General features: G+C 37.1%; 1 protein-coding gene across 2 annotated transcripts in view; it reads left to right on the top strand.

Annotated features, from left to right (window-relative positions):
• The first annotated feature begins 20,228 nt into the window (after positions 1-20,228).
• CPSRP54 (chloroplast signal recognition particle 54 kDa subunit) overlaps positions 20,229-25,070 on the top strand; it is a 38,406-nt gene continuing 33,564 nt past the window's right edge. The window contains exons 1-2 of one of the 2 annotated variants that reach the window (XM_028204357.2): positions 20,229-20,646; positions 20,734-20,869. In XM_028204357.2, the coding sequence (XP_028060158.2) occupies positions 20,449-20,646; positions 20,734-20,869 (334 nt within the window). In that variant the 5' untranslated portion in view covers positions 20,229-20,448. The remainder of the gene's footprint in view (positions 20,647-20,733; positions 20,870-25,070) is intronic. The other variant, XR_003629706.2, reaches the window with a different exon arrangement.

The raw sequence follows: 25,070 nt of genomic DNA, 5'->3' as shown, positions 1-25,070 counted from the left end.
CTTTCAAGAATGGCCTGAAAGACGACTGTCCACTACGAAAGTCTTTGGCAAAGACATTGCCAAAAAGCATGGTAGAGCTCATTGCCAGAATTGAAAAATATGCCAGAGCTGAGGAAGATATATCAGGAGCTAAGGAAACGAAGCAAGAAAAAGGAAACGGCTCGCCGAAGCGAGGCCGAGGTAACAATGGATCCAGCAAACAAGACACAGGACTGAGGGCTACACAGGCAGTTACAACTATGTTCCGAATCCCGATTCACAAAGTCCTGGAAAAAATTCGAAGCCAACCCTATTTTAGAGCACCAGCGAGGGCACCGGGAGAGTTTATGAGAAGAAACCTTGGCAGGCATTGTGCCTAGCACAATGAAGATGGGCACATAACTCAGGGTTGTAGAGCCCTGAAAACACACTTAGAAGACCTGGTGAGGTAAGGCCATCTGAGAGACCTTGTTGATGAGACCAGGACAAGGGAAGAACAGGCAAGATTGCCTCAGGCACCAGCAGCCCCGCCTCCCCCAGCATAGCAACCTCAGGCAGGAGGACCTTGGGTAATTAATGTGATTCACTCGAAGGTCAACGAAAAGGAGATTCGGGAGGAGACCCAGAAGGTAAAACAACTACAGCATGTCTACCAAGTCGGGAAGAAGAGACATCGGGCAGAAGAGTGCCAAGGACCAGTAGTGTCCTTTACTGAAGCCGGCCTTGAGATGGTACAGCATCCACATAACGATACCTTGGTAGTATCCCTCCAGGTTGGGGAATGCCAAGTAAAGCGCATCTTAATCGACCAAGGCAGCTCTTGTGACATCATGTACGTCAGATGTTACAAGGAGCCTGGCCTTTACCCAGACGATATGGAGCAATTCAATAGCCCAATGGTTGGGTTCAATGGAACGCCGACATAGCCACTGGGAACGACGAGCTTGGAGGTACAGGCTGGCACCAAGAAGATAAAGACAGAGTTCACCGTCATTGACACACCCTTGCCTTACAATATAATCTTGGGAAGGCCGTGGTTGCATGCAATGGGGGCTGTTCCCTCAACATTGCATCAACTATTGCGGTTCCCAACAGAGCATGGGATAGAGGAGATTAGCTGCAGGCAAAAAATTGCTCCATGGCAGCAATGAAATCCACCTGCAGCATACGTGTGAAGCCCCTGAAATATGTATTCACTTTAAAAACCCTAATGATTGGATTATTTTCTTAAAGCCCCTTGGTTACTTGAATTAATTCGAATCTTGTCAGTTAGCATTACTATTTTTATTTTATCAAAACAGGAATTACCCTAGCCGGATTAGGTTCCCTAACCTAATTTAATTCTACATAAGCTACATGTATTTAACTCCAAGCCCTCACTCTTTATTTAAATTCAAAACTTACCCCAAAACTAGTACTTGTACCTTGAAGTACCATTAATCATGTAATATATATATATATACATGTATACACCTTGAGGAGTGTGTCCTAGAGCCCACAACAGATTAAAATAATAACCCCATCACACTTCCCCAAGGCCGGCCAACCTAGGGAGAAGAGAGGAGCCATTTTTCAAGATTTATGATTATGAAATCCTAGAAAAACACAACCTAATACCCTAGGCCTAGGATGCTAATTCCCAAAACTAGTTTCATTACAACCAAAAGTTGCCTAAACCTAAGAGTAAGCCTCCCAAATCACTTCTATTCCTTAAAAATTCAAACAAATCCTAACCTTTCCATCCATTTCCAACTAGTGGGCTTTTAGGACATTTTACATCAAAAATTGCCTATATATACCAACCTCCCCTAGCTTGGCTAAGCACAAACACCACACCCACACACACACACATTCGGCTAGAGAGAGGGAGGAGAGCAAGAAAGAGAAGTCTAGAGGAGAAAAAGGAGGAAGAAGGGAGCCTTCTTGTGCAAAGTAGCAAGTAAGCCACAAACACAACCTTCTCTTTCATTTTCCTTTTTTTCAATACACGCTTCTAAGGGTTCTAAACAATATTTTCAGATCTGTTATTAATGAGTTCTTATGCTAAAAATTCTAAGGGTTGAGTATTGATTCCATCTCTCTTGTATTTTCTCCATTTTGGCACCAAACCATCTTTTTCTATACCAATTTCTCAACTTTCCAAGGGCACTCTTTCAAGCAAATTTTTTGAGTTAAATATATGTTAGTTACCATGTTTTCTTCACAAAAGAAATGAAAACTTTCCCTTGGTGGAACCCTTTCCTCATAAAACTTCTTGTTTTGGGCATGGTACGTTAGAATCTGTTTTTGCAGCCCACTTCCAAATATTCTAGAAAAATGTAGAAAATTGTTCTGGACCTTTATTTCATGTCAAAATCTTCCTTGAGGAGTTAGCTTTCAACTAAAATTGGTTTCATCGAAAAACATTAAGCGGTTTGCAAGAAAATCAAATTTTCGTAACGGTCGACGGATCTGGAAAGAATCTGGACAACGCTGGAATATTTTCTAAATAACTTAGAATCTGGAAAAGCAATCCCATTTTCGAAAATGTTCTAGAAACTAGATCAAATTCCTTACGAACCATAGGAAGACCAAGTCCGGTGAAGGATCTAAAATAGACCTTTCATTTTAATCTTTATGCGATATTAAATCTGAAAATTTTGTTATGTGTGGATGTTTTATACCCTTGAGTTCATGAGATTGCTTATTAGCTTATGATCATATCTTGGCATGATATTATATGTGTTGTGGTTATGTTATTTACCTTTCTCATCTTAAGAATGCATGCTTGTATAGATATTATTGTCTTATAAGTTGAACTAACCTTGATTTAAAACATTTAATTCAACGGGAAACCTAATTGGGAGGGTATTGGGTTTTCGAGCGCTTGAGTAATGAAAAGACGAGAATATGTGATATATGGATTGTTGGGATGCGTTCCCTATTTGAAAGTTAAAGTCTTGCATAAGTGGTTTTCGGAACCCTTGAACGGAGCTGTTGTATTCGGACCCTAGGTGGTTTGGTGTGAGGAGGGATTCGGGCAAGGCCCTATTTTACCGTCTCTTTTGAGGCCCTACGGTTGGCGCTACGCGGTATATAACTGTTGGTAGGCATCCGAGGTTAGTTCTGCAACAAAGCAGCAAAAGAGGGGGCATACCGAATAATCCGCGTCCGATTCTTGTGGTTGGGAGGACGAAATCTCTTTGGGGGATTTCTAGTTTACTGACATCTAACTTAACCCTTTATTTATTTATTTGAGTATCATGCTTTATTACTTGATGTTATAATTGTGATTGTGTATTGGACTAGGACAAAGGGACGGGGTGTGTGTGTGTTTACTGGGCATTCAAAGCTCACGGTGTATCATGCCAGGTGACGAAGCGGAACTTATAGCGGGAGACGACGAGCCGGAAACCTTTGAAGACTTTTGACTATCTTAGGAAGGCTAAAAATTTCCTTTTGTTATTTTGTAAGACTCATGTGAAGATTTAAGCTTCTTTTGGGATGTAATGTAATGGAGCCACCTTTTGAATTAAGTATATTATTGTTGTTATGTATTTATATTCTATGTATGAACCTTATCGTTGCTTATAAGACCTTGTATCAATGCCTTTTAAGATCTGTCAAAAGGGCAGTGCACTGCCTAAGAAAGCTGGATTTAGAAGGGAGGCTAATTTGACTCCTCCGGCGATCTGGGATCTTACTTAGTTATTGACCATAGGACTCATTAGTGACTCTCCCTTGACTGCAACCAATAGTGTAGAATCGGAGCGTCACAATACGAGAGCCAAAGAAGGCAGAGATTGAAGGCGAGGACGTGGAGGTCCTAGAGGATGTCGGCAAGAGGCCAGCTAAGAAGAGTGAAGAAGAAAATCCTCGTCCAAAAGGGGGATGAAGAGCGCTTCTTTCTTCTCGGCTTGGGCTTAGCCGAAGAAGAGAAAAAAAAGCTGGAAGCCTTTTTGAGAACAAATATTGAGGTATTTGCTTGGACGCCTTACGAAATGCCTTGCATTGACCCCGAGGTCACTTGCCACAAACTGAACATTGATAGGTCGGCAAAACCCGTAATCCAACGAGCAAGAAGACAGACGTTAATGCACGTCGAAGCAGTGGAAGAGGAAGTAGACAGACTTCTGGAATCTGGAGGCCAGGGCCATTTGAGAGGTAAATTACCCGACATGACTATCAAACACAGTGGTGGTAAAGAAAAAGAATGGTAAATGGAGGGTCTGCGTAGACTTTACTAACCTGAACAAAGCCTGTCCCAAAGACAGTTTTCCTCTACCCAAGATTGTCCAGCTGGTAGATGCCACTTCGGGGCATGGAAGGATGAGCTTCCTAGATGCATACAGGGGATACCATCAGATAGCCATGTATCCCCCAGATGAAAAGAAGACTGCGTTTATACTCCCAAAGGGCTGTACTGTTACAGAGTTATGCATTTCGGGTTGAAAAACGTAGGAGCAACTTACCAAAGACTGGTAACCAAGATGTTCAAACACCTGATTGGTGGAACGGTGGAAGTTTACATTGATGACATGGTCGTGAAGTCCAAGGAACCTGAAGGTCATCTGGCTGACCTAAAAGCAGTCTTTCACATCCTTAAAACATATCGGCTCCGACTCAATGCAGCAAAGTGTGCATTTGGAGTGGGATCTGGTAAGTTTTTGGGATACCTGGTGACTAGAAGGGGCATTGAGGCCAGCCCAGATCAGATTAAGGCCATCCTGGAATTAAAGAGCCTGACGTCGGCAAAAAAGGTACAAATATTGACTGGAAGGGCCGCAGCCCTGAATAGGTTCATAAGCAGAAGCTCAGACAAGTGCAAACCTTTCTTCAACTTAGTGAAGAAAGCCACAGATTTTTTATGGACAGAAGAATGCGAAGTCGCCCTGGCCAACTTAAAGAAGTATTTAACCACAGCTCCAATTCTTTCAAATTCAGAACCTGGGGAGGAGTTGTTTTTGTACTTAGCAGTCTCAGAACACGCAGTAAGTGCAGTGGTAATCCGAGAAGAAAAAGGGGAGCAAAAGGCTGTTTACTATGTGAGCAAAACCCTGGCCGATGCAGAAACAAGGTATTTACCCTTAGAAAAATTGGCACTGGCTTTAGTAATGGCTTCAAAGAAACTAAACCATTACTTCCAGGCCCATAAAATTGTGGTACTAACTGAACACCCCTTGAAGTCCTTGCTGCAACAAGGAGACCTGACAGGAAGAATAGCCAGATGGGCAGTGGCCTTGGGACAGTATGACTTGGAGTACAGTCCTAGAACAGCAATCAAAGGCCAAGTTTTGGCCGACTTCGTGGCCGAGTTCACACTAGAATCCATTGTACATCGGGCTCCGTTGAGCCGAGATGAACGATGTCCAAGCAAGCAGAGAGAAGCCCAGCCAAATGCAACATAACAACGGAAAAAGAAAAAACTCAGACCCTACAGCATTTACATCGGCGACTCCTTTGGGAGCTCAAACAGACAAGAAGCGGGGGCAAGAGTAGTGCTAGTATCTCCAGATGGAGAGATATTGGAACAGTCCATTCGATTGGGGTTCAAGGCCTCAAACAATGAAGCAGAGTATGAAGCATTGATTGCAGGACTAAAGCTGGCAGTAGCAGCAGAAGCAGATGAAGTAATAGTCTTCTGTGACTCCCAGCTCATAGTCAACCAGATAACAGGCGAGTTTGCAGCCCGAGATGAAAGGATGTCAGCCTACGTAAAGAAAGTCAACAAGTTAGTGGCCTTATTTCAGAATTGCCGACTACATCAGGTTAGCCGAGATGATAACAGTCACGTCGATGCACTGGCCAATCTGGCTAGTGCAATACAACCTGGAAGGGCAATGACGATAATGGTTGAATACCTGTCGGGCCCGAGCATTAAACCACCGATCGTAGAGCACGAAGCAATGTGTGTGGACATGGGACCAAGCTGGATGGATGCAATTATAGCATTCTTAAAGGAAAGGAAGCTACCAGACGACCACAAAGAAGCACACAAGATCAGATTGAAGTCGGCAAGATTCAGTCTGACAGCGGAAGGACATCTCTACAGAAGATCCTTCATAGGACCCCTTTTAAGGTGTGTACATCCTTCACAAGTTAAAGATTTTTTATATGAAATTCATGAAGGAATTTGTGGAAGCCACGCTGGGGGCATATCACTTGCCCATAGGGCCATTACCCAGGGGTATTGGTGGCCCTACATGCAGAAAGATGCAGAAGCCTATGTGAAGAAGTGTGAAAAATGCCAAAGATTTGCACCTCTGATACATCAACCAACAGCAGACCTGAACCCAGTATCCAGTCCTTGGCCGTTTGCCCAATGGGGCATGGATCTCGTTGGGAAACTGCCCCAAGCAACTGGACAAAGGAAGTACTTGCTGGTAACAACAGATTACTTCACCAAATGGACAGAAACTAAGCCCCTGGCCAAGATTCGAGATGTGGACGTGAAGAACTTCATATGGAGAAATATCATTACCAGATTTGGGATTCCAAGAGCAATAGTTACCGACAATGGAACACAATTTGACAACAAGCTAATCAAAAGTTTCGGTGCAAAATTCAAGATCAAGATTTATTTTTCAACTCCAAGCTTTCCTCAAAGCAATGGACAAGCAGAAGCATCCAACAAAGTTATCCTGGATGGAATAAAGAAGAGGCTGCAAGCAGCAAAACGAAAATGGGTGGATGAGCTGCCAAGTGTACTCTGGGCATATCGGACTGCGCCGTGAAGATCAACAGAGGAATCCCCTTTTGCCATGGCTTATGGCACAGAAGCTGTCATTCCACTAGAGGTTGGCATCCCAGGGATCAGAACCCAGGGAGTAGAGAATGGGACTAATGATATACTCTTAACCTGAGATCTAGATCTACTAGAAGAAAGAAGGGAGAGAGCTGCAATTCAGCTAGTAGCATACCAATAGCAACTTGCCACGACTTACAATAAAAGGGTTAACCCAAGGGAGTTCCAAGTCGGCGACCTAGTCTTGAGAAAGGTCGTCGGCAACAAGAAGGATCCCAGGGAGGGCAAGCTTGGCCCAAATTGGGAAGGACCCTACAGAATTACTTCGATATTGGGCAATGGGGCATATCGGCTTGAAGATAATGAAGGCAAAGAGTTACCAAGCCCCTAGAATACTTGTAATCTGAAATTTTTCTATCATTAGATTTTCCTTGTTTTTTGCCGAAGTAATAAATAAAATTTTAGCAGAATTCTTCTACATTTATGACTTATAAGATACTCGCCGATGTTTTTGGAATACATGTATAATGTGAACCCAAGTGGAACTTAGGTTCACATTAGGGGGCAGAGAGAAGAGAAATAATGTTTAACACTAGTTGAAACTTAAGAAAAGTTTACAAGTTGAAGTTAAACCGAGATGATGTTTAACACTTGTTGAAACTTGAGAAAAGTTTACAAGTTAAAGTTAAACCGAGATGATGTTTAACACTTGTTGAAACTTGAGAAAAGTTTACAAGTTACAGGTAAACCGAGATGATGTTTAATCGAGATGATGTTTAACACTTGTTGAAACTTGTGAAAAGTTTACAAGTTAAAGTTAAACCGAGATGATGTTTAACACTTGTTGAAACTTGTGAAAAGTTTACAAGTTGAAGTTAAACCAAGATGATGTTTAACACTTGTTGAAACTTGAGAAAAGTTTACAAGTTAAAGTTAAACCGAGATGATGTTTAACACTTGTTGAAACTTGAGAAAAGTTCACAAGTTAAAGTTAAACCGAGACGCTGTTTAACACTTGTTGAAACTTGAGAAAAAGTTTACAAGTTGAAGTTAGACTAAGAGGAAGCACTTGTTGAAATTTTATGAAAAAAATTTACAAGCGGAAACCAAGGTTATGCTAAGAAAGGCACTTGGGTACTCGCCGAGGTAAGTCATCAGTTTGTATAACCGAGGTGTTCTGCCTCGAGAAGGTTACACAAAGATTGAAGAGTATATTAAAGATATGCAAAATATTCTAAGTATGGAACAACAAAAGAGCAATACAGAGAAGACAAAGATACAAGCATGCAGAAAAGAGAGTTTATATTAAAAAGCTGACATATCGGCGATGTAAAGAGTTTACATTACTTCAAAAAGAAAAACAAAGTACAAAATACAAAGGAAAACGACATCGAAGTCAAGACTCTTCGGCGACAATAGACGGTTGGGTCTGCAGTTCGGATGACTACTAGGAAGACACCTCGGCAGCCTTTTCCGCCGCAAGCTCAGCATCAATTTCTTGAAGGGTTTCGTCTAGGCTCTTGTTGGCTGGGGGCACGTCCGATGACGCCTTCTCTGGAGTGGCATCCTTGGGGACCTCCTCACCCTCCTCATCTTGAGTCAAGTCCAGGACTTGATCATTCAGAGAAGGGGACTTGGTCCCAGCAGCCTCCTTTGATTTCCTTACCAAGGTCTCCTCCTCAAACTCAGATTCGTCGTCGAGTTGACTTGGAGTTGGAGGGAATGGAAGAGGAATGACGTCGGCATTTCTGAGGGGTGAGTCCTCGGGAACTTCAAGCTTTTTTAGCAATGTCATCCAACCAAGGGTAAAACCCTTGTTGCATGCTTGCTTTACTTGCTTTTCATAATCTGCCGTGACATCGGCCACCTCTTCGTTATAGCCCTTCTCATCTGCGGCCTTGACTTCGGCCTCTTTTATGGCCAGGGCTTCTTGAAGCTCCTTCTGGGCCTGGGTCATTTTTTCTTCAGCCTCTCTCTTTTCAGATTCGAGAACCTTCTTAATGGCCTTGGCGGATTCTGCCTTTTCTTCGGCGACATTTTGGGCCTTGACAACAGCCTCGGCCTGGTCTTCCAACTTCTTCATTTTTTATTGTAAGCCTTTTTGGCCTTTTGCAGACTGGCAACTTCTCTCTTCTTGTCGACCAGTTCTTTCCGGTTCTCAAAGGATTGTATTGAGAAAGAATGAGCATGTTGGATGCCTGAAAGTGAACAAGACAAAAGTTATTAGAAAATTTTCTAAGTATAAGAAAGAAAGAAAAATGACCAAATGAAGACACTCACTTGGACAGAGCGTTGAAACATCAGAGCATAATTCTCATACTCACTCAACTCGGCGTTTCTGTCAAGATCGCTAGGAAGGAGCATAACAGTACTGAGAGCGACGACGACATTAATGTCGTCGGCACTGTCGCTAGCCTTAACTGGCCTATCTTCCAGTGTGATCTGGGGGGCCGAGGGGGCATCGTGCTTTGAAGGCCTCGAGGTAGCAGTATTGGATGACCTCGGCTTCTTTGATTTTGGGGATTCAGATGGTTGGGCCTCGGCACGTCTCTTCTCCGCAGCAGAGTGGGACTTATCACTCTTAGCTAGTTTGGAGATCGGCAAGGTGTCCTCAGTGTCAACCTGAGTCACCTTTGCCTTTGGCTGAGCCTTCTTTATCCTTTTCGACTTCGTAAGGGGCTGAGATTGCGCTTGTGGAGCGTCAATGGTTAATGGGATGCTGGCCAAGAGATCTTTGGCAACTGCTTTTTGACGGCTCATCTCAGCAGCAAAAACGGTTCATTGCCGGCGTTGGCGTTGGGATATCGGGATCAGATATGGAGCCGAGGTTGACAGCTGCTCGGCTGGATCAGAAGTTGATCCTTGATCTTGTCGAGATGTGAATGTAGCTTGGGGAGTTGTGGCAGAAGGAGGAGACAGACTCTTCTTCTTCTTTTTCTTGGGGACGTCGGGAAGAGCTGACTTGTACGTAGGAATGAAATTGAGTAGAAGAGGTGCCTTCCGTTTGAGAATTAGCAGATCCAAAAGTTTCCTCAAGTCTTTGCTGGGAAAGAAAGACTGACGGAAGCCCTTTGGTGGCTGAGGAAGAGCTGCAAGCAAAACAGACGTTAGAAACAGATAAAGTATTGAAGACTTTGAAAACAAGTAAGTATGAACGAAGGGCTCTTACCATTGCCCTCTACAAAAACTGTTCGAGGCAGAGGATAGAGATGGAGGTCCTCATCCGGAGCGAACTCCCAGTTCCCCGAGGTAATGAAGTAATCGTCTCCAGCTCCCTTGTTGGAGTTTGGGAGGTCGGTTATGATTTTGTACTCTGTGGACCTCGGCTTAAGGTAGTAAATATAGCCCATATCTTTTTTAAGGCCACACATGGTGTAGCAATATTGGATGTCGGCTAAGATAATCCTAGCATTTTCTTATTTAGCTAAGGCAATTATACCGTTGATAACCTGATAGGAATTGATGGCAAGTTGCATTGGGTTCAACTTATAATAATGAATGATCTCACGAAAAAGGATATTGAGTGGAAGCCGAAGTCCGCACTCGATGAAAGCTATAACAAGAAGGGGCATGGAATCAGCTGTGGGCATGATAGAGTCTTCCTCCCCAGCCAATCTCAGATGAACGTCGCCCGGGATGTCAAACTCCTGCCTAAAGTGCTCTAATTTGCTCGGGGTGTCTACCCTATGTTTCCACATACCCATGATATTGGCTTAACTGAAGGGGTTGGATTTCAGAAGGGTGTGTTTCTAAAGGGTTTTATGGACCTCGGCAAAAACCTAAAAATTTGCTGGGTAAAGGATTTATGAGAATAGTTTCAGTTTTTCCTAAAATTTGTGAGTTCTACAAACAAATCCCAAACCTAGATCTATGGAAGCGAAGATTGAAGACACGAAATCTGGAAAACAGAAAACAAGAACATGTTTCAGAATCAAGAACAATAGTGAACTACCAAGAACACTATGTGACAAAGTGTGTGAAAGGGTACAAGGCCAAGAACAATGGCGAAAGCAGAAAAGTTGTGAGCAAGTGCGAGTATTCAAGACATGGGAAAAGAGCAAAATCGTGAAATAAATACACTCAGAGGCATGATTCATGAATCAAATATTTGAGTAAAATAGCAATGGCGACTAATGATAAAGCAAAAATTTCTTGGAGCACAACAAGAACTAAAACCAGGAGGAATGGTGACTTACCAGAGAAAAGAAGCCGATGTTGAGATCGCCGAAGTCAGAAGAATGGCGGCAGCGGAACAGATTGACAAGAACCTCGCCGGAGGAAATAAACGGAGCAAGTTGCAGAGCTTTGGAAGCTTGAGCAATGGAGGATCTTGAAGGGAAAGTTAGAAAGAGAAAAAAAAACTTCAGAAGTGAAAAGTGAAGAGACGAAGAGAGAGGATACGAGTTTTGTCAAAACTTGAAACGGCGGCAAAAAAGGCAATTAATGCGCCTAGAACAACGAAAGCGTCAAACGGCGCATGTAAGCGCGAGACGACTTGCGAGCGCGTACAGAGTACAATCCCGTAAAAGGAAGACGCGTGGCTGAAACAGTTGAGTTATTTCGCATGACAGCTCATACGCGTGAAGGAGATCTTGGAAACTTTAAACCTTAAAGAGACATGTCGGCCTATATGATGATCTCGGCTGAGAGACTTTAAACCAATGTATTGGCAGGAAGTTCAGGTGTAGGTTCCATCACCTCAGAATGCCGAGGTAATAGAACCTAGGGGGCAGTTGTGGGGATATATTTTCTGAGTCCTAACATGTGGCCAAGGTGACGCCGACGTGTCAGCCGAGGTGCCACATGTCTAGGTTATGACGCCGAGGTTATCTCGGTTAGGCCGAGGTTATCTCCAAAGATATCGGAATCCGAGATAAGCGGATAAGGCACAAGAGTCCTAGAATGAGGAAGGACTTTAGCATGGATAAGGATAATACTCTTAGGGAGTTTATCTTTATCTCTTGGAGAGTCCAGGATGAACACTGAGCAAAAGTCCATTGAAGCTAAGCTTCTGTTGGGACAAGGATTGAGGTAACTACAAAAGAAAGGCACTCCCGATGGGTTTAAGGTACGTAATTTATATTCTGAGCAGTGAGTTTAGCACTATTGATTATCTTTGAAAGATATACTGACTTAATCGTTGGAGTGCCCCCGGGTAGACGAACCACTACCGGAATCTTCTCCTTCTGTTGCAGGTCAGCCAGGTGTCATCTATTCTGCCAGTGCTTTCCAACTGAATACTGAGTTGGCAGTGTGATCGGAAAATCACTCACACACCATGGATAATGGTTTTCAAACAAATAAGTAATGAAAAGTTTTATTACCTTAGTAATTGTGGTTTTCATCTTCTTTTTGTCTTGATTTTTTTTCTTAACTTCTTCAACCTTACTTTACTTTCGTTTGAATGGTGGTTGGCCCTTTTTGATGCATAACTAATGGATCAACTAATTTTGTACTTTCTTTTGAAATTATTATACTATCTCCACATGGAACTAAATCGTTATTAGTACTTGTACTAACATGCTTATTGTTTCCAAAACAATTTCAACTTCTTTTAACTCCCTTTTTAGTTCATGTATCCAAATCATTACCAACTCACATCTCTCTTCAGAATCCGTTGCCAAATCGGCAACCTCATGGAAAGCATTGCACATTTTATCATACCAGCGAGCTTCAGGTTTAACAAAGGACTTGTCATAGCTGATGCGAATTTTGGTATGACTCCTCTTCACACTTTTGCTCCATCTTCTTAAGATGTACTTGTGAGGTATTCAATAAATCCCCCTTTGCATGAAAATCATAATATGATGTCTGCACAATATGCCTCTAAACTCAAACAACTTACAATTGCAATTAGTTTCACCGGTATCCTTATTAAAATAAACCTTGAAAGTTGCACGCCGGATGCTTTCCCAAAACGATGCATCTCTACCTACTTCATATTCTAAGAAGCCATCTTTTTCCTTACATGAACACGAATAACAATCCATCTTTCCCATGAACTCCTCTTGAAGCTCTTTGAATTTTGCAATTGTGTAAGCACATTGAAATTGCTTCTCTAGCTCATATCGAAATATGCATGGTATATATGAGTTGGAAGAATTAAATTCTTCATTCTTTTCAATCTCCAACTTTTTTGCCAAAGCAATGTCATATTGCTCAACAAATTGTTACGTGGTCTTTGAGTTGATGTACCTATTAAAGAGTGCATGCATAGTTTCACTACGCTGTGTAGTTAACATTCTCGCGGAGAAAATATCTTTCACAAATGCAGGCACCAGTCGTTGTCTCTCATCATATAACCCAAGTAACCATGTGTTGCTTTGAAGTTCATACTTCTTAATGAACCCATTCCACTTTCTTCAAATTCTTCTTTTGTTAATGAATCATAGACCGCATTTTGCGTACAAAATTTGATTGACTCATATTGTTTTTATCCTCTCAATTTTTCAGGCAACTTTTTCATGATATGCCACAAGCACAAGCAATGGCGCACATTAGGAAAAACTACCTTTATAGCCTTTCATGGCTTTGTCTTGATCTATAATTATTGCATTGGGCGGACAGTTAAACATATACGTAAGCTAAGACTTAAATAGCCATTTAAATGTGTCAGTGTCTTCACGTGAGATGAGTCCACACCCTGGTAATGTAGATTGCCCATGATGGTTCACCCCTACGAAATGAGCAAAAGGCATGTCATATTTATTCACCAAGTATGTAGTGTCAAATGTAACTACATCCCCCAAACTCTTTGAATGTCACCCCACTCCTTACATCAGCCCAAAATACATTCTGCAATCGACCTTTTTCATTTAAATCCATGATGAAATAGAAATCAGAATTATCAGCTTGCATTTTCCTAAAGTAATCATGCATTGCAGCAACATCTCCTTCAAGTCGTAACCGTCGAAATTTCTCTCCATATAATTTTGACAATCCATGTCTAAAACTGGTAGGTTCTCATGTCCTCCTACCTCAAGCACAAGTGAATTAAAATTCTTATTCATTCTAATATCGACTTGATCATTTAATTCAAGACTTCTTATCGCATGTGGTTGAAGTACCCTATTAGACTTGAAAAATCAAGATTTGCTTGGACTCATTTCATGGTTATTGTCAAGCATTAAGCCCTTCCCATTGGAGCATATTGTTGCATTAAGCGCAAATTTGCAATCTGTTTTTGTTTGTGGTCGAAGTCTAACTAGGTGCTTGTTTTAATCCTTGGCTTTCCAGCACGAGTACAAGCAAGAGTTACATACTTCTTCCCTTTTTAAATTTTGTTTAAAGATGGAAAAACCATTTTGTTTGGCATAACTTGAGTAATACTCATGAAGGGCATCAATGGAGGGAAATGACATTCCCACATTAGGGTCTTCAACTTTTTATTCTGTATTTCCCATTTCCTTCAATTCATTCTCAATATTTTCTTCATTACATTCCCCAGAAGAATCACTTGATATTTCTTTTTCCATTGCTAGAATTTTTCTCTACAAACATATATAACATTTAAAAAAATGGGGTTAACAAGTCACCAAACAAAAAAAGACACCCCAAAAAAAAAAAAAAAATTGCACAGAATATAGAAAATAGTTTTTTTTTTATGGATAACATAGAAGATAGTGACAAAAGCTTAAGTCTTGTTTTTCCCACTAGGTTGCAAAAAATAACAATAATGTTTGTGTCTTTAGAGAGGGAAAGAGAGAAAAAAGAAGAAAAAAAAAAAACAAGAAAAAGAAAAAGAAAAAGAAAAAGCCAACTGATGTTAACATTGCTCATTGAAATGAAATAAAATGGAATGATCATTTTATCAAATATTTATTCTCATATTTGGTTGACTAACAAAATAATGACAAAATTTATTACTAATAGAATTATCCTTCATCATTTCAAAGAAATAATCATTTCATATGAGAGCCAAATGAATAATTATTCCAATTCATTTGAGTGAACCAAATAGACCATAAAGTTAAAATTTTACACAAAAAATTAATATAAAAAAAATTACATAAATTTTAACATAGGCAATGGAAAGGAAAAAAAGGAGATCTACCATAAAACCCAATATGAAAAAAAGAAAAAGAAAAAGGAAAAGGACAGAGCGTTTTACATTTATACATACCTTAGCAATGAGAATGTTGTTTTTCTCTGTCTGATCACGAGAGATGTAACGCCCCAAATAAATACAATAAATTCCAACTCATAAGCAATATACTTTCATTCATCAAAGTTCACATACAAAAGGTGACATATGTGATATACATTCATAAATGGTTCATTATGAATCTACATCATGTGTTACAGTTGATAAAGGAGAATAAAAGCTAAACAGGTATTTATATGCCCTAAAGGCTTAAATCTTTCCAAGTCATTGCTTGGTTATAATAAAAGTGAGACTAGCTCAATATAAATAAATCCTTTGGCTATACAAAGAAAATACAACAAAAGTGAGTTCTTGCTCCAAAGTTACTCCAAGCTATTGCCTTGGCGGAGGCATATCACAACACTTGAAAATGGTTTTTCCCAAATAGGGTGAGCCAAAACTTAGTAGGAACAATCTAACACAATATATGAATCTTAACAAAGATATAAGTACAATGCGCACATACCATGCCCATGATAACACATTCACGTCTATATGATCATAAAGTACCAAATTTCTTATTTCGATCCATTTTCCTTCAATTCATTTCTAGTTAATTCATTTCATCTCAATTCATGAGCTAGTTCCATTATTTTTCAGACAACCCAACTAAGACTACAACTCAGTGGTTCTCAAATTAACATAATTATTACACAAACACTTCAATTTTTCATTTTATGAAAATTTCGTCCGCGAGGCCAACTTAATTTCAATGGAGTCCATCCCCTATCTCTTCCCAAACGTAGAGTACATCTCTTTCTCCTCCCAAACATCATATATATACAATGTGTTTAAAGCATAGTCATATTCAATGACCACCCACAAGAGAATAGTTTCGATTCACCTAATCCTCATGTAATTTTTACAACAATCATAGCTATCTTCTACCGATAGCCCAATACAGATATTTCTAAATAGATATTCAATCTTAAGACAAATAAATTGTTCAAAATCCCACGGTGAAAGATAATACGTACTAGCTTCACCAGTTATCTATATATCCAACCAATTTCACATTCACAATACTAATTTCACATTTACAATACCGATTCCATTCATTTATACAAAAATAACTATTGTGACCATTCTAGGGCAAACTCCATTTTTCCCCAAATATCACTCCAAGTGCCCAAAATCAACTGTTTTGCCACCATACAACTTTATATTTAGCCCCATAACCATTTTCACAACATACACATGAAAGCCCCATTTTTATTTCACATCCAAATCCTAGGTTTGTCCATAATACACCCAAAGCCCACCATTGTTACACAACAATCAAATAACTAAGTTAAAATCCATATGAAAGTGTATGAAATCTCTATCTCAAGTGTAGAAGCCCAAAAAAGGAGTGGAGAAACTTCAAAAATTTCGAAATCAAACTCTATTCAAATGTAATGATAGCCTTTGAGATGCTCTACCTTTTTGTCAAAGGGAGTAGGGTAGAGAGATCCTTAGATCCTAGTGGATTTGTAGAGAGAAGTCAGATTTTAGAGAGAGAGGGAACTGGTCTAGGGTTTTTGAGCGAAAAGATATCAAAACAGTGATGTAAAAAGTGCTGTTGCAAACTGATATAAGCGAGGCTCGCTCATGCGCAAGAGTTGTTGCTCGAGTGACTAGACACAATAAGTGGACTCGCTCGAGCGCAAGAAGCGTCGCTCGAGCGCAGAATACATTCTCCTAAAAGTTTTACAAACATATACCGTCGCTTGAGTGCAAGAAGTCTCACTCGAGCGAAGAACACTACCTTCCTAGTATCTCTGCAAGCCTGCAAAAGTATTGAGAGCTCACAAAGCTCGCTTGAGCGCAAGAAGCCTCGCTCGAGCGAAGAAGCAAATTTCTAGATAACAACAATTGGACCCACTAGTAACCAACTTGTTCCAAACATGCCCAAGACACTCTAATACTCAATCTCAAAGGAGAAAGGAGGGAAAGAGACATGAATAACAATATTAAACCATGAAACCCGAATTCGGAATACAACAAAGGTCGGGTCAAAACCAGAATTGCTATAGGAGAATACTTTCGGTGAATGAGGACGAAAAACGGCCACCGATGACAATGTTGTTTTCTGCCGGCGACAATGGAGGAAATGGGCGGGAAGAGTGTGGAAGTTCTCTTCTCTGTTTGAGGTTCCAAATTGTCAAAAACATGATTGTTTCTTTTTTTCTTTTTTGTTTTGGAATAATATGTGAGTGGGTCTCATTCCTTATGATATGTTGTGCCAGCTTGATTTTGGGTGAAGTCTAGGAACTTAGGTGACGTTTGTTTTGTCGCTTGGAAGGTGAGATTGGACTAGCATGCATGTTAGGTCATGTTTATTTGGCTTCGGAATTAAGAATATAGTAAAATTGAGTGAGAAGATTATTACTCCCTCCGTCCCAAAATAATGGTCCCTTTTGGGGAATCCAACTTTTTTTGGTAGTACAATTATTGCATTTGAAAAAAGTTGATTTTCCAAAATTATCCTTTTGATAGTACATTTTTTGAGAATATCAATGCATAATTGTACTTTTTATGTTGTTTATTAATTTAAAAGATTGGTAAAATAGGAAATTTATATTATTTTTGTACTTAATTTTTGAAGAGGGACTAATATTTTGGGACAATGAAAAATGGAATAAGGGACTAATATTTTGGGACGGAGGGAGTAGTATGGTAGTATTAAATTATAGATGTAGGATAAAAAAAAGTTTACTTGTATACCACCGGATTAGTAATACTATAGATAGTATTAATATATTTTAATTTTTAGTATTTTTTAATATTATAATTATTTTTTTATTCTAAAATATATAAATTTTGCATAAAAATTATTTAAAAATTTACTAATCCCCTCACTTAATTTCTTATCTCAATCCCACCATGGGATTGATAGTCATACCAATAAGGGGATTATTAGTTCAAGGGGATGGTTAATCTCCACTCATGACCCCAACCAAATACTCTATATAAATAAGTTTCACCAACTATTAATCTAATTCTTCTTTCTAAAGAGTCAAACAAACTTGGCCATTGTTCTTGGGACTGGCTTCTCTCTAGTCTGATCTGGGACTGGAGGGTGCTATTGGGCCTGTGGGGGCTCACCAAAGGTCACGTTTCGATAATTCGAATCGTTCAATGTGTAGAACTCGTCGAGTATTATATGTCTGTTAAAAATCACATTGATCAGATATCGATAGCTATTTCATTAGATCAGATTTCTGTCAACCGTTTATTTTTTCACCGTCCATTTTTTTTTATACAAAACTGATTTGATCATATAGTTATCGATATCTAATCAACGTGATTATTTATAAACATATAGTACTCGACGAGTTTTACATATTGAACGGCTCAGATTATTAAAACGGAACCCATGATAAGCCCCTACAAGTCTAACAACACCCTCCAATCCGATTTGGGACCGGAGGAAGCTAGACCGTGTTCTTTTGCTCATTGAACTGTAGCAACAAGCAACCCATAAATGAGCACATGGGATGAAAAAAAATAATAAAAAATCATGAAACTGGCGTGTAGTGTCTTGCTAAAGCGTTTTGTTTTGTTTTGTTTTTTTTTTTTCTTATTATTTTTATATTTATAGAAAAAAATAGTTTTAGAATTTTTAAATTTTTTCATGAGCTTTCAATAGAATTTGGGTTGTGTGTTTAGTTATGAATTATAAATTTTTGAATCAAATATCATATGTTGCATTGTTTATTTCAAATTCAATTCAAAAACTCTTTTCAAAACTCATAATCAAACGAATTTTTCACACTTAAATCACAATTCAAAAACTCACAAATTCAAAATACAATTCAATTCTGAAATCATAATTCTAAAACTCTACTAAATGCTGGCTAAGTTTTTCCAAAGGGATTGTTAGTTTTCCCGAAGAATGGAATTAGCAATCTCACAATGCATTCCCATGCAATTAGAAGTAAAATGACACTATTAGGCCCGTTTTACAAAAAAATAACCTTTTGTATAGCGAGAATTTTTATTTAATTTTAACCAACTAATTATATTAGTGCACAAATAAATATAATTAATTTTTTAATCTAATTTAATCCTATCACTTAATCATATTATACTCATAATTATATCTAATTTAATTTGAAAAGCAAACATGCCTATCTTTTAAGAAAGGTCACGGGTAGGATTTGGATTGGATTGGATTTCTATAGCGTCTCACCCCATATCTTATCGAGGATGTGGAAAATCAAATTAATGGCAAGTGTGAGGCGGAAGCAGGCCGGGGGTAATAGGTAAATTTTATAACTTAAAAAATATAAATATAAATATTAATAAAAATAATAAATAATATAATATTTTATGAATAATGTTTTACGATTAATTAAAGTTAAAACGTGCATGAAAAATAAGTAAGTTAAGATGAATACAATGCGTAAAATTTTGAATTTTGAATTTTACCATTGTTTTTAAATCTTTATCAAAATTTATGCTCAAACAGATAAAAGGTAAAAAATTATCCCAAATATAATTTATATTTTAATAAAAAAACTTAAAAATACTAAAATAATTGATTTCCAATTTAAATGTAAACTTTGAGATATGATGTTGATAATAAAAGATGGACGAATTATACTAACGGTCCTTATAGTTTGAGGTTTGTATCACTTTGATCCCCAACTTTTCAATTATGATACATTTGACTATAAATTTTGAATCTTGTTCCAAATAAGAACAATTGTAGATACCATTGCTTAATTTTAAGAGCAAAATTGTCAATTTGATAAAATATAAACTAATTTGACAAAAATAAATGTCAAAAAAATATTTTTGATTTTTTAAAAATTATTTTTACCCACTACAGATAAAATTATGTAAAATTGATAAATCTTTTAGACATTTATTCATTTATTTATTTTACTGAATTAATTTTTATTATGTGTTTGGATGATGATCATGTAATGAGTGATTTTTTTTTTCCATTAAATTAGTTTACATTTTTTTAAAATTTAAATATGGCGCCAATTTTGATATCATTATTAAACAAATTGATTAAATCAAAAAATTAAAAATTAAAAACATTCCATATATTAAATATATTGATTATACATTAAAATCTTAACAACCATTCATTACATGATAATTTGGTAAAATAAATAAATAAATGTTTAAAAGATTTATTAATTTTACGTAATTTTATCTTTGGTGGGTAAAAATAATTTTTAAAAATTTAAAAATATTTTTTTTACATTTATTTTTGTCAAATTAGTTTATATTTTATCAAATTGACGATTTTATCTTAAAAAATTAAGTAATAGTATCTTTAATTATCCTTATTTAAAACAATATTCAAAATTCAAAGTCAAATATATCATAATTAAAAAATCAAAAATTAAAATGATATAAATCCTAAAGTATAAAGACTTTAGTATAAAAAAATGTTGTGCCTACAAACAAACACACCTTTGGGGGTTTACTTGTGCTTTTATGGATGAATTTTGGGCATAGAAATCAGCGTAGTATGATAGTATGGTAGCTCGCGATGTATACAAGACAGCAACTGGATAGAAGGACGGATCATTGCAAATTTGCAATGGATAACAAAAGCAGACGACAACCAGCAACAGTCGAAATATCTTTCTAGAGAACCATGGAAGCAACCACCATACCTTTCTCAACCCTTACTTGCCGTCATTTCTCTCGTACTTGTTCTTCTTATTCTTCACCTTCACCCCCAACCCACAAAACCCTCATTTCCTCTTCCAATTCAACAAAATCAACCACCGTTTGCTCTTCCTGGGCACCTTCAACTCTCTCTATTGCCTTCTCTTCCAGAAATTCCTTCACCGTAAGTCCCATTTCAACTTCAACTTCTTTATTTTATTTTTTTAATGTATTTATGTGGGTGGGTATACGATGATTTTTGTTTTGGCAGAGAGAGATATGGGGGTTGGTGAACTCAAAGAATGTTGTTACTGTTAGAAGAGAAATGCGAGGTCTCATCAAGGCAGAAATGTTCGGACAGCTAACGACTGGCCTCGAAGCAGCCTGGAACAAGCTCAAAGGAGAAGGTTTATTTATTTATTTATTTATTTTTTAGTTTTTAAATTTTAGTTTTTATTCTCATGTTAGATACATTTGTGTATATACGTAGTGTTGACTTGTTCATTTAGGCTGTGTTTGGTTGATGGATTTTTGAAGGAATTTGGAAAAAGAAATGGAGGTGAAATGGAGTTATATTTTATTCACATTTCACCGAAGTTTTTTGCATTTCTGTTTCCAAATTCCTATCCAAATCTATGAACCAAACACAGCACTAAGGTTTCTCCTTTTCTTCTCTTTTTGGTACATTAGACAAGGAGGAGGAATCGAACCATGACCTGTTTTCTTTTATAAAAATGTTATGTAGTGTACACATTTTTTGGTTATATATATATATATATATATATTTGCCCTTGAGGTTAGAATCTTGGGTTATAGCGGACCACGGTCACCACACCCAACTAATTAGGATTAAGACTAGTTTAGTTTACTTGAGTTATGTGTGATGCAGTTGGTTAATTGGTTAATCGACTCAAAAGAGTGCTCTGGACAATAATTTTATTTCGGTGATTTGGCTCATGATTCATTAGAAATTAATGTTAGAAGTTATTGTAGTTTCACTGTCAATTGGCATTTGAATGTGTGGCATCTTCTCTATGAGTCCCATTTTTGGGCTTTCCCTCCAAATTGAAGTTGCAGATCGCAGCCATACTGCCCGGCAGGCAGTTAGGGAGGAAACTCAGGAATATTTTTATGAAGAGAATCTCAGTTTAATGACCAGTGAGGTTGTGGAGTGAAACAAAGAGAGCCAGTTAATATTGGTGTACATGATTGGGGAAGTTAAAAGGGAAAACATGTGTTCTTCATGACGGAGCATTTTCTTTGTTTTCAGTTCCAAAATAACCAGCAGTAAGGTTTAGAATCTAAAATATTGCAGCAGCTTACAGTAGTTCGATTGGTTTTAGGAAAAAGATTTCATTTTCCAATCCAATTGTTAGTGTTTATGAATCACCTGTCAAAGGGTATGGCTTGTCACTGTGGGAGCAAGTAAAAATCCCAGACCATATATGGTGTAGTCTGGTTGGTTGAAGAGAGCCTGTGAAATTCAGGTTAAAAATATTGTATAGTGTTTGTGTACTACTGAAAGTAGTCCTATAAATGATTCTTCCTATACAAATTTCAACACTTTGAACATATAAACGTGCAAAATTTACAAATTTTGTCTCTTCTGTCTTGTTAAAATTTGGAGCCTGACAGGTCTTAATTCAATAAGAATTGTAAATTCCTTCTCTTTCAGTTGTCCTTGAGGTACCTACATTTCCCTTAATGCTGAAACAGACTTTCATTTTCAATTTAACTTCTTTTCTTGATGCACTTTGATCAATTATGCTGTCAAGGACTACAACATTAGTGTCAAATGATCTTATGATCCTGATTTATTTAAACTTACCCAAGAAGTGTTTGTACTAAAGATGGTTCCTTGGTGTTACACCTTGGATTTACAAAATCTGACCCACGATAATTAATTATCATAAATAATAACGAAAAGACAATATCGAATATAATCAAAAGGCCTCCCTTGTATATATATATATATATATCAGTGTCATTCAGTACATGAGGTTTTCCAAATACATACATTCTATATTCAACATCTAGGTGAAGTGAATATAAAATATGTAATTCAAAAGGAATAACAATAAACGTAAGTAAAATGCCATTAGGTTTACATCAAAGAAAATGGTGTAACCGTTACAAAATATGGCACTCAGCCTATACAAAAAGGGCCCAAGACCAACAAATCAAAAGAACTCTCTCTTAGGGTATGCACACATCCTATGCCTTGCCTCAATGCCGAGGCACATTATCAACATCTGAAAAAGATTTCAACCACGTAGGGTGAACATATAGTCCAGTAAATAACCTTTCACAAGGTAATATATACATGCACATGATCATGATACTACATATGTATAATATGTTCAAAATGGTTTCTTGTTTCATAAAATGTTCATATCAATATCAATGACCAAAAACCAAACATTTTCATTAAGATAACATTTCTCCATTTCATTACTTTTAACCCAGTAAATCCTCTCAAGTACATATAGCTGCCAGTGGTCATCACTAAGCACCACCTAAACTAGTGAGCTATTAGAAACAACACTTTGCCAATAACCATCGCTAAGTGTCACCTAAACCCTGCCAACTTTATTGGTTTCTGACCGGAAGGAATTTGGTACCTACACTCTATGTGTTTTTGAGCCAAATTATTCTCATTCGCATTCTCATCTGTACATGATCCAAATTCACCACTTTCATTCAAATAAAACCATGATGTTTAAATGCAATAATGCAACATATGTCATTATTCAATTCTAATGAAGTATGTCAACACACCTTTGTCCAACAATGGGTTTTCATTTCATGAATTCAACATTTCACTATGCAATAAAAACAGTTTTTTTGTCATTCTATTGTATCAATCTCTACAATAATGCCATTATCCACCAATGGCCATTGGCCAACAACAATCTCTAACAATGCTATAATTTCATAAATCATACACTTTCATTCCCAATTTCAAGATAATATCATAATTTTCTCATTTCATGTAATTTCACAAACTAGAAAGCACCCTTTGATTTAGTTTTTGAATCATGACTTGAGTTTTGAGTTTTTGAAATAAGTTTCGAAAAGAGAAAATTTGTTTAGGTATGAGTTTTGAAAAGAGTTTGAGGTTTGAGTTTTTGAGTTGTATTTTGAAATTTTTTGGGTTTATTTTTTTTTTAATATTTAAAAATTTTGTTAATTTTATTTTTTTTAGGATTAATATTTTTTAATGTAAATATTTATTTATTTAATTTTCTAATATGTGCTGTATTTACTACATTGGTGCGCTGTATTTTTTAAAATATTTAAAAATTTTATTTTAAACATATAATTTTTATTTTAAATATTTTTAAAAATATTTTAATATTTTAAATATTTTAATTTTTTTTTGAATTTTTTTTTGAAATATTTAATTTATTTTTAAAGTTAAAATTTTTTTGGATCGCCTATATATATCTAAATCATAACAAATTATTTGGCCAATACTTAAAAAAATAACAAAATATTTTTTTCGAAAAAATAAAAAATATTTTTCTTCAAAAATAATAATAAAAAAAAAATTTTGGAAATTTTTTTTTTCAAAAAAATAACCTAGCCAAACCAAACCAAACCAAACAACTGCTACACATTCTCGAATATACTCATTCCTAACTCTGTATTTTCTAGTCTTATCGTAGGGCTGCAAACGAGCCGAGCCGAGCTGAGCCGAGCTTTAGTATGTTTGGGCTTGTTTATTAAGATTTTAACGAGCTCGAGTTGAATAAAAATTTAACGAACCGAGCTCGAGCTGATTTGGCTTAGGCTCGACTCGAGCTTGAGCCTGTTCACGAGCCTTAACGAGCCAAAAAATTTATAAATTCATACTTGCATGTGAGACTAAAGTTACAATTAAAACTTTGATTATACAATTATATATACAATATATATAAACATACTAAAAAAAGTCCATATTTTACTAAAATAATAATATCTACTACCACTATTATATAAATGTACTATCTATAGTTAACTATTATTTACATTTATATTTTTTAAATATATAAATAGCATATTTCTATTATTTTTTATACATATTTTTATATTATTTAATATATAAATAATAAATATTAAACGAGCCAACTAACGAGCCGAGCTTACGAGCCTAGCTTTAGAATGTTTAGGCTTGTTTATTAAAAATTTAACGAGCTCGAGCTCGAACGCAAAAAAAAAATTAACGAACCGAGTTCAAATGAGCTTTTACTGAGCTGAACTCGAGCCCGTTTACGAATGACTCTGTTTATTTGCAGCCCTAGTTACCACACATCCCCACCTTAACATCCTCATTTCAGCAATACTCATCTTATCTACATGTTTTTTAGTTGCCCAACATTCCGTCCCATACAACATCACTGGTCTAATAGTCGTTCTATAGAACTTCCCTTTTAGTCTAATGGGTACTCGTTTATCGCACAGTACTTTAGACGCACTTCTCCACTTAAACCATCCCGCCTTAATTTTGTGGACCACATTTACTCCAATCTCTCCAGTCGTTGTGATAATTGATCCTAAATAACGAAAATAATTTTTTGTAGAATTTTTAATGTATAAAGAGAAATAGAGAATTGTATTATTGATTGA

This window comes from Camellia sinensis, chromosome 10 (genome assembly GCF_055761805.1).
Source record: "Camellia sinensis isolate YWXY chromosome 10, ASM5576180v1, whole genome shotgun sequence".
In the NCBI taxonomy this organism is placed as follows: Eukaryota; Viridiplantae; Streptophyta; class Magnoliopsida; order Ericales; family Theaceae; genus Camellia; species Camellia sinensis.
Note: the sequence above shows the minus strand (reverse complement) of the source record. Positions and strands in the feature narration are given on the sequence as shown.